The 11,401-nt window shown below is 35.5% G+C and overlaps 2 protein-coding genes across 2 annotated transcripts in view; one reads left to right on the top strand and one right to left on the bottom strand.

Annotated features, from left to right (window-relative positions):
• The window catches only part of LOC106104600, a gene marked incomplete in the record, with an annotated part of 949 nt that extends 561 nt beyond the window's left edge, over nt 1–388 (bottom strand). The window contains 1 exon segment of the mRNA XM_013284687.1: nt 1–388. Coding sequence (XP_013140141.1) covers nt 1–73 — 73 coding nt within the window.
• Nucleotides 389–6,737: 6,349 nt separating this feature from the next.
• Nucleotides 6,738–11,401, top strand: part of LOC106104678 — a gene marked incomplete in the record, with an annotated part of 5,406 nt that continues 742 nt past the window's right edge. The window contains 5 exon segments of the mRNA XM_013284805.1: nt 6,738–6,846; nt 8,040–8,396; nt 8,508–9,701; nt 10,918–11,210; nt 11,348–11,401. Of these exon segments, the coding sequence (XP_013140259.1) occupies nt 8,043–8,396; nt 8,508–9,701; nt 10,918–11,210; nt 11,348–11,401 (1,895 nt within the window).

The raw sequence follows: 11,401 nt of genomic DNA, 5'->3' as shown, positions 1-11,401 counted from the left end.
TCAGGCCAGGCTCACCACTGGGTGCGGCAGCCGCCAGCGCCAACGCAGCAACGAACACCACCATCGATCTCATTGTGAACGTGGTCTGTGTTTAATTTCACTGTAAGAAGATCACTTCGAGCTGTCAAAGCCGACTGATGTTCAATGTTTCGTCGTAACACTATTTATACGGATGGACATAATCTATGCAAGAATCTATTGAGAGCGTTTTGGGCGTCGGATAATACAAAACCCACTGTCCTCGGTTGCCGAATTTAGTTGACAAAAATGTCGCACTTGCGCTACTTACTATGGTTACAGGTTGTTGCTTGTCCTTGGCATTTCTTTTAATTACACTAATAGGCTAAATTCGCACATAAAAACGTAATTTACTGAAGTTTGGAAACATTTGTCTTGTTAACGACAGACATGTCCGCCCAATATCCGCAATTATTTTTTATAAATTATTGCTATTAACTACGAATATTAAATTAATTAACTGACAATTGACATTTCGAGTCACCGTTGTGATTACATTTGAAACAATATTTGTGTTCAGATTTTACTCACGACACAACGTGTCATTTGAAATTGTTTCAAATATATTTCTTATATCAATAACTTTGCAAACTTACAGGAAAGGCTCAAAATACAATTAGGAATTATAAAATGATGTTAATAGATATACAGGTACGTCTCTGTAATCATTGTTATTATCTAAGAAAAAAAATATTCTTTCATTTCAGGTTTCAAAAGATTGTTCATAAATGCGGGAGATCACCGAAGCTACAAAGAGACTTTAAATACCCGTTTAGTTACAGTGTTACCAAGGCTGATTGATCATCCACGGATTGAAATCCTATCGTATACGAGTACGTACATTTTACGCAGCTAATTGACTTGGTTATCCTCGACGAATGTTTTATTTTATAATGTACTAGCAGTTGCTCGCGACTTCGTCCACGCGAAAAATATAGCCTACTAGTTTTCGCCCGCGACTCCGTTTGCGTGATTTATAAAAAACAAAACTAAGTAGCCTATGTGTTCTTCCAGACTATCCTCTACATCTATACCAAATCTCATCGAAATACGTACAGCCGTTTAGGCTACAATCTCTAACAAACATCCGTCCATCTAAACTTTTACATTTATAATATTAGTAAAATGTTACTCGGTGATAATGTAGCCTTTCTTATGGTGAAAGAATATTTCAAATCGGTCATGTATTTTTTTGAGTTATTTCAATACAAAAAAATAGAAATCTTTTCTCTTTATAATGTTAGTATCGATTTAACCAGTTTAAGTGTTCTCTATTCATCCTCTATCAAAAAGGATAATGAGGTTAGGACAAAAAAGAGTATGATAAGCATAACGCTTTTTGGGAAACTTGTGATTCAAGAAAATTTCATTACTTTAGCCATCATAGACTTTTATTCTTCTTTTCTAAAGTTTTATATATGATTATACACACATTTATTTTTCTTAAAATAACAAGTATCTAAATAATTTTGAATACGTTCACAAAGTATAGTCAAAAATATATATGTAGCACTTCATTTATTTTAGCGAACGACTTTTTATTCTATAAAAAATCTTTAGCACCAATACCGGATATCACAAGCGGATTTTCCCTTTATTGTTTCAAACCTGCACCCGTCAAATTAAAATGTCAACTGCTATCTTACATGTGTGCAGGAAAATATATACATAAAATTTATCCAAAGAGTTCAAAGATACATAATTATCTGTGCAAATACAAGGTCGATATCTACCTACTAACAGCCCACAAAAGCCCTGACGTTAATCATATGATCTACATAGTGTCCGCCTTTCGAAAAGCCGTTTGTATTGTACAAACATACATGGTGGTAAAATTATTTCGAATTTGCAATTGCCCGCGACTTCGTTCTCGTGCAATTAATGTCTCGTTTAAAAAAACAATTAAGTAGTTATGTGAAAAACAAAAGCATCACGCGCCAATGGTACATTTTTTCCTGGAGTAAAGGTGATCTGACTCTTTCAACGCTTGTTCATCTATTCGCTATGTTTAATTCTGTAGTAAGGTGGTAATAAATGTTCAAATATTTTTATTTAAAACTATTATTTAGATGTATTCCTAAATATGTAAAGTAGTTAACATTGATTAATTCTTCTTTATTTATTGATAAAAACACACTATTGAAATACAAAAATTGATAAAATTGCATTTGTTAAACATAAAGTTTTGTTACATAGCTTGCTTCAGATTTTTCTCTGTCCATTCAAATTTCGTACTTTTTATTTTTAAATGCATTTTTAATGATTTCTTGGCGGCCAGCATGATATTAATTATTGTTTAACCAACGCTACTATTGTAAGATGAAATGGTCTCCATACCTCGTGAAATCTTTCACACCATACTTGACTAACATACTAGTAATTTCAGTAATGACAACAGTTTGCAAACAATGCCAACTCTGCCTAATTTAGATTAACTAACAAAGTACCGACGCGCTTACACAATCGACGCCTTCTTCGGGTTTCGTTTCAAAATACTTTAATTTGTTGGTCAATTCAGGTAACTTAAGTGTATTATTATTTTAGTTAATAAGATTATTTTGTAACTTATATTAAGTAAATAAACTGTGTGAACCGTTTTCATGCCAATTAAAATTATTAAAGTAACAGACTCCCTGGCAATGACGCATTTCGAAATTATTTCTACCATAACCTGCTCCTTTTACAATTGTTCTATTGATCAAAATTGTTCTATTGACGATAATACGACGTAACCAGTGGGTTAAAGTAGAGCCTCTTGTAGTGTCATAGATTTCATACATTTGCGATATTATGTATATTTTATGGATAAATTAAAAAAAAATGACACATTAGAAATGAACTTAATATTAACTTAGCCACTTTTAACAGACACACAATGTAAAATCATTTATGACAAAGCTACTATCGTTAAAAAACGTAACGTAGAGTACACCTTGACGAGCTTTTTTTAATAAGAACTGAAGATTTTTTGATAACACTGCCATCTGTCGCAAACGCCAAACTCTAATTATCAGCAAGGTCACGCCATCTGTTGATAGTCTCTACTTACTACATCACAATTTGTTGCGAGCAAATTCTCACCGAACAATGTATTAATAAGAGTGACTAACAGATGGCATTGATTGAAATAGAGCTTGGAAGCAAAGACAGCAATTACTGTTTTTATTTCGGAAAGCTCTAACGTGATGTTGCAGCGTTGAACCTACTTTGTTTAAAATGGTATTTAGGACCTGCCTGACCCACCAAATTGTAAATTGTCTGATAACAGTCCAACGTGTAAAATATGTGATGTAAATATCGGATTTCGTTCCCTTATCTGACATTGACGTCATTTTTAAGCTATCTGAGTCTCTAATGGGACCAACCAGTGGGACAGGCCCTTTTTTTCAAGATCTTGTAAGAGATGAGAATGAAATATCCTCTTTTTATTTTTTTAGAATTATACGAACTAATTCTAAAAGACATCATATTGTCTCAATTTACTTACATGGAAACTCTTCATTTCATGTTGATTTTTGCTTTAATCTCAGAAATGCTAACGAAGTATTGTTTAATTAGAAATTTACGAGCAGTCATTTTACAAGCGTATCTGAGAGAAAGCATCGGTAAATTTTCTCACAGTATAATACAACAACAATTTTCATAACAGTCGTATGATTTGAGGTAACTATTAATACTGTAAACATCGTTGTTACTAAGCTTAAGGTTAAAACACCCATAATTAGATGAAATGTCATCGTTATTAATTATGTATATGTTAAAGTAGTAGAAAAAATAGCCTTAATAAAGGCGTTCAATAAACGTAAAAACCCGAAGAGTGTCCCGAATGCAGTTGCGCCAGGAGTCCTTGGCAGGAACGTAGGGAATCCCAACATTACGCGGTCGTATCGTACAATCGGCCGAAACTAGGTCATTGATTTGATTAACACAGAAGATGAGTAGAGTCGCTTTCGTACTAAAAATATTATTAAGTTAAAACTAAGTTTTTAGTTTTTGAGCTTAGTTTCAAATACTATTGAAACAACAGTTTAGTCTTAATTAAACGTTTTAAAACTTCCTATTGAATAAAAGCCATTTCAACGTAGCGACATCTGAAATGTTAAAAAAGACACATTCAAACGGTTTTTAACATATAAATGTCTTAATTTACAATTTATAATATTTTCTTATTTCTCGACCGTTCTTCTTAGATTAATGAGTGTTAAAAAAATAAATACAAATAAGCAGTCGGCTCCACAGATTTCTTATTCTAATATAAGACTTGCTTGACCTTCGCTGCCAATTGCAGTAGAAGCAATTCGGAAAATCCGTGTTCACAACTTGCAACACAGTTTTTTCCAGTCATAGCGTTTCATGTTTATGCATGAAAACGCTGAAGAAAATTATTAAACATGCTAATATGACAAATTAAGACGTTTTATCTATAGCTCAATACTTTAAACTTAAGAAGCTAAGAGCTTCTTAAACGAGCTCAAAGACTAAAAACATAAGTCCTTACGAAATCTGAGCCATTGTCAAATATGAATTAACGACTGAAGTTACCGGGGTTAAGCTTCTTTAATGCGTCGCTTACGACACTTCAGGATGAATTATATTATAGAATGAAAAGGAAACCCGGACACATTTTGAGGTTAACATAACCAATTCTCAACTAAAACTTTTTTATGTAATTTAACATCTTAATGATTACAATAACATACTAACGTAGTTAATAGAGGCCAGATAACTGGAAGTATAATGTAACTTGTTCTATGTTGCATAATACAATTCACAGAGCTATCCAAACCTCAACGAATGCGTATAAAAAATGTAAATAAAAGATGCCTTTGATGTTGATTGCCTCAGGTTGCTTCGATGCATAGCTCGCTATAAGTTCATTGCACTTCTGCAACGGAAGTCATCGCTGCGATGATGTAAGAATGCTAATAATTTTAACTCGAACCGTAACAGCCTTGTTTACAAGCAACTGCAAGACGAACACAAATTTTCTTTTCATAATAGTACTAATATAATATGAAGCATACCTCTATTCTGTATATAAGTGGATGCTTGTTGTTGCATAATAGCAATCAATCTATTTATAATCCCTTTTCTAGACCATAAATTCAAACGTATTATTTACGTATTACTACATTTCATTTTGAATTACCTAGTAATAGGGCTCGTTTAAAGGTCAAACATATATAACTAAACGATTTCTTTTTATGACGCATGCCGCATGTCCTGTATTAAGTAATGCAGTATTGTTACATTTCAAAACAATAACATGCATCAGTTAAGTATTGAAGACATAGATCTGGTTCAGCGAACCATTGCGCAAGCCGCAAGCCGCACGCCGCCGCTGCGCTCGCGCAAGTCCGGTTCGCGTTTGCGCTGGAAAGCCCCTCTTATGCAAGCCCTCTACGCAATGCCCAAATTCATCCTGGTGTACAATTACAATATCAAATTAACACGTTTTGCACGATACCAAAATATATTATTTGGTACATGATTTAATGGTTACTTAAGCAGTCGCTTAGTAAAGATTTTATATACTGATACTTCATTAACCCTTAAACATAATTAAAGGGGTGTAGAAGTGGGACAATTAATGTTTTTTTAAATAAAACTATATGTGTAGAAAGCATCAGATATTAAGTTCCTTAAGTCTTGTCCTTGTTTTACAAAGTATTTGCTAATAGATGGGTACTACTAATATAACAGAAAAGAAATCTGTCGTACATACATATACCTGTATGTTATACCACCCGGACAAAATCAGGACGAGTCGCCAGTATGTTATAAATCTTAATTTTCAAGAAAAAAAAAATCGCTTGTAGAGTATAAAATAAAATTACCATAAAACCCATCAGTTACGTATAATAAAAAAAATCTAGTAAATGTATTATTCTGAGGCCAGATACATGATTTCTTACACTCACATGTATAACAAACATTGGCATAATATTGGACGCGTTGAAATCTTTTATATGACAAGTGCTAGCCCATGCGTATTCCAAAACCAATAAACTACCTAAACTTTGTTTTTCTTCTATATATATTAGCCAATATTCTCTTATAAGCTTGTTAGTAGACCAAGCTTCCTTTAATGTATAGAGAAAGTGGAACAAAGCCAACTATGGGGACGTATGTATGTAATTCCATAAGGTTCTTTACTTTATTATAAAGAATATTGCTAAATAAATGGTGTAACATTAATATTAGACTGAAAATGTTAATGCATATACCGCAATATGACCTATATATTGAGATCTAATGTTATTAACAATAAGTAAAACTTTGCCAAGAAATCCAATTTCGCATAAAGCATCTATTGTACCATAAAAGGATGCGACCTCTAGCTACACCTGGGTATCGTAAATTCAATTCCATTGTATTTCAAAACTAAATTCTTTTTCCCCAACAAATAAATGACAAGGACATACGAGACGCCTCAAAAACCAAATCCGCTAACGTGACCCCGATGACATCCCCATTGCATAACGCTTATTCAGAACCCAGACGTGAATGATCCGGAGGGTTGATCAATGATATTGACGTCAGACCCTGTACCAACAGACTCACAAAAAACCCACTCGGGCACCTTTGCGTAGTAAACTACGATACAGTTTGGCGATATTGTCTCCGTTAGAGTTTAATGGTAGAAGTATGAGTCGATCATCTTACAAAATCGGGCAGCGTGCATCTTTGCGTTGGTTGAAGTATAAATCGTTGCCGCCGGAGTGGTGGCAGTCATTCGGACGCAAACAGAGCGTCGGTGAAGTGGTGAAAACGACTTAAAACAAGTTGTTATTTATTAGTGATCAAAAGGAAGAAGTGTAAGAAAATGTAAGTTGTAGTGCTTGTGATAATAATAATCAGTGAGAAAAATAACAATAATAGAAATTAATATGATTTCTACGACGTCTTATAAAGAAATAAATAGAAATAAGAAATAAATAGAAAAAAATAAATACGTTAATAAGCTTAAAGTATATTTCCGTTATTTAAAATAGATAAAGTGAAATTTATTTAAGAACGAGAAATGTAAATATTACGTATTGCTTTACCATTAGAAATTAGCAAATCGAATTTGTTAATTAATTTAAATATTTAAATAAATTCCCATACCAAAAAGTCAAATCAGACTAAAATTTTCCAAATATTTATACGATATCACATATTTTTGTTTATACAAGTTTTATTGGTTTTTATGTTATTTCACTTCATTACATAAGTACTGGAGATGACTATCATGTCATTTTCCTATGTTATAATGTACGATAGGCTTGTTCACAACACTTTCACTGTCTAACGAAGCATGTAGCAAGCTCTCTAACAAACGACGCGTATCAGGACTATTACGATGCCAACTGCATTTAAACTTTCCATTTAAACAATGCTTTAAGGGATTTCTAGAGAGAATTATAAAACTACAATAAGTAAAAGTCACTCAACAAAAAAGAGCTATGTTAAAAAATGAGCTACAAATCATAAATTGCATAATGCGGTTACGGATTTGTTACGTGAAAAGATGACGCATAGCAGACGCGTTGTGCTTACCAAATAGCTTCTTGTGCCGGTTTCGGATCGACAATGACACCAATTCACTTTCTTTCATAACAAAAACAATAAACAAACCTATTACCTGAAGTCATAAATGTTTAAGTGTTTTTTACATTGCTTCCGTTAGCATCTTTGGAAAAGAAACGTTATTAAGGCTTTGTATTCTCTACAACATTCCATATACTACGTTAAATAACTGTTACTTAATTAAAAATATTAACCTGTAATAGTAAAAAAATATATAACGATTTTTGCGTAATACGTCATTTACTCGACATGTGAGAGTGCTTTCGCAGGCCCACGCTAGCGATGGCGCAGGCTAGTCTCGGCTCGTTCGCTGGCATTATTCGAGTTTACATAATACCGACCGTCTGCGAAAGTAAAAGCGCTCTCAGTTTCGAAACATCATCGTTTTAAATGCAACGTTAAACGAGATTAAATAACACTAATAATTCAACCCCACTCTTCTTTCACAGAACATGCGGTGGTCTTTATCAAGTTGTTTACTGCTATCAATAACAATAGCGGGTGTAGCAGCAGAATGGTCCTGGGGAAACGAGAAAAAGACCGAAGTTGAACAGCAAAAAGATAAATCGACTGAATTATTAGAAGGAGAGCATTTCACTGTAGCTCAGGAGAAAAGTCTAGAAACTAATGAGACTGTACTCGACGGAATTGTTGATGAACTAATTAATGGCAAACAAGGCAGAAGTTTGGGAGGTTTCGATGAAGTGTACGGCGATCCTACAATAAAAGAAGCACTTGATGCGGGAGATGATACTGAAGCGAGAAATCTGATCAAAGATCGCCTTTGTACTTTAGGACTCATCCAGGTTAGTTTATTAGGAACTAGATATTTCCATTATAACGTTATTATAAATATAAATGATGTTAACATAATAATGTCAATGGTTTCTAACATTCATACCTGTTTTATTTTTTAGTGCGAAGAAGGCGAAACTCAAGAAAAACGTACCTATGTGTCTCCTGACGATCTCATTTACGCTCAGCCCGTGGACATTAAGCCTATCGGTAAACCGGTTGCTTCTATTCCAATCCGTGGACCTCCAAGAGCATATGGTCCGCCAAAACCGATGCCATACCCTTCTCGTCCACAAAAGCTGCCGCCCAAAAGAATCGGATACGGAGGCAACATACGTCCAGGGTTTTCGGATAAATATGGCGTTTCCGGCAACAATTACCAATTTTCTCAAAGCAGCGGTGTATATAACGCGCATGAGAGTAATTACGTAACAAAGCCACCAATATACGCTAATGAAGGACCTTATGCTTTCGAGAATTCTAAGCCTACTTACAATAAACTACCTGCTAACGTCCAGACTGGAGTCAAAACAGATATCGTGCAACAACACGTTCACCATCATTACGTTCACAGCGATGCTGAGAAAGATCCTAAAGTTATCATTAAACCAGTAGCAATACCAGTCGGATCTGTTGGACATTTAGGATCGCAAAATTTTGCACATGAGTCATCTGACGTTATAACAGCATCCGGTGGTGACTACAGTTCAATCACATCAGGAGGCTTCAAGCCTATGACAGGAAACTATCCATTGTACACTAAACCAGTGTACGAACCAGACACCGTTTATGGCTCTCAGTTTGGTCATACCAATGTCAATAAGGGAAGCGCCAATATAGCATCGCAATCTTTACCTAATCAATATCAAAACAATGTCTTCGATGATCAAAAGTATAGCAACTCCTTGGGAAGTTACGCATCTCAAAATACAGAATTTTACAAGAAAGAACTTAACGTGGGATCCGCTAACAGTTTATACAATCAAGGTCCAGCAACATTTGGTCAAATCAATCAACAAAATTATCAACAAAGTTACCATGAGCCAAAAGCTCAAGGATTCGACTGCGTTTGTGTGAACTTTGACCAATGCCCCAGTCAAGAAATTATTGGCCGCAGGGACGACTTATACTTACCCATCGATCCTCGTAATAAAGGCAGCGAAATCGCAGCACTTACTGAAGAACAACTGGACAATCTAAACGCAACTGTGTCTTCTGATTTAGAAATCGACACACAAAATCAAACTGTCAAAAGCTTAAGCAAACGAGAAGCGGCAACAGATAAACAGGATGACGCTGACAAGGAAGCTGAACCAGTAAGTGTTAATATGTCGAGTATTTAGAAACGTAGACTAACATAAACGTAATTTCGCAATCCATCCTAATCTCTTTAGAAAATTTACATCCTCTAAAATCCATGTTACGACACCTTCAAGATCATTATCACCAAAACAATCCGGGGTAACAACTTACTCATGTATTGCAACTGGATATAAATGTGCTGCAGTTTTTGTATGCCTTATCCATCTGCAATATCTTACAAAAGAAAAACTAAACAATGGGCACTTACAAATAGCTAACAATATTTTTGAAATCATTTTATTTACAAAATACGGTATTACTGCAGCGCGTGTTCGGATTGGCCGGCTACGGCGGCAGTGGCGGTAATAACAACAAACAAGTGCAGCCCACGTTTGGTGTCTCTTTTGGGTTGCCCCAGCCTTCCCACGGTGGATATCCCATAAATCCTTTCAACGCTAATCCCATATACAATCCTTACGGTCCGGCTTTAAACGGTGGTGGTATTAATTTAGGATTGCTATCAGTTAACCCTTTACTAGCCGTCCAAGTGACCAAAAACGACTACGGGGAAAAAATAGTTAAACCGTTTGTTAATTTACACGTGACGCCCAACGAGCACGTTGTCAATAAAATTGGTGATTTATTCCATGAAAAGAAACTTTATCTTTTGAACAAGCACGAACATTATCATCATCACAATCCTTACGATGTTTACCATCACAAACCTTACCTGCATCCACATCACGAATTCGCCCCGCATCATAATTATCCTCCACCAATATATTCCCCGCACTCGCCTCATTACGGCGGTTATTACAAAACAAGTCCATATAATTCCCCAGAACCTCAAGTAGGTAACGAAGACTATTATGACGATGATAATGCGAATCATAACGATGACCACGTTGATTATAATTACCAAAACAATGGTTTCTATAACCCGAACTTTGAGAGGTCCGCTAATGTAACAGCTGATAATCAAAATAGCTACGCTAACAGATATGCTTATTCCCGTTCCCTAACTGTCCCTTCTCACCGTCCTGGGGCAAACCGGGGCGGCCACAGTATACGATTCCCTGAGAACAGAAGGAAGAGAGAAGTTTCTTTAGAAAAATCTATTGATGAGGTAATATCATTTAACAGTCGCCCAGAAAATCGTAGGCCAGTATAGTATTATACTTCTATTGTTAACTGTGCGACAGCAAAAGTCAAATTTGATTTTCTTTATAGCGTCAGGGATACTTCGGACGTCCCAATCCTCAACGATGCCAACAGAATCAAGTGTGCTGTCGCCGACCACTGCGCCCGCAGGCGTCAAACCGTGGCCAGTGCGGCATCCGACACTCCCAAGGCATCAATGGAAGAATCAAGACTCCCTCATACATCGATGGCGACAGTGAATTCGGAGAATACCCGTGGCAGGCGGCTATACTAAAAAAGGACCCGAAAGAATCAGTATACGTTTGTGGTGGTACCCTCATTGACGGACTTCACATTGTGACCGCTGCTCATTGCGTTAAATCGTAAGTATCCCATGAATTATGGTTTAGAGATACTTCAGTTATAATTAATTTACCTTAAAATTGTCAAAGGATTGCCTGGTTTCTAAAAAAGTTATCTCATTTTATCAACTTCTAACAACAAATTAATTATTTTTTAGATACAAAGGTTTCGAGCTTAGAGTGAGGTTGGGTGAATGGGACGTGAACCACGA

The sequence above is a fragment of the Papilio polytes genome, unplaced genomic scaffold (genome assembly GCF_000836215.1).
Source record: "Papilio polytes unplaced genomic scaffold, Ppol_1.0 DF823510.1, whole genome shotgun sequence".
Taxonomy (NCBI): domain Eukaryota; kingdom Metazoa; phylum Arthropoda; class Insecta; order Lepidoptera; family Papilionidae; genus Papilio; species Papilio polytes.
The sequence above is the reverse complement of the archived record's forward strand: the minus strand, read 5'-3'. Positions and strand labels throughout refer to the sequence as shown.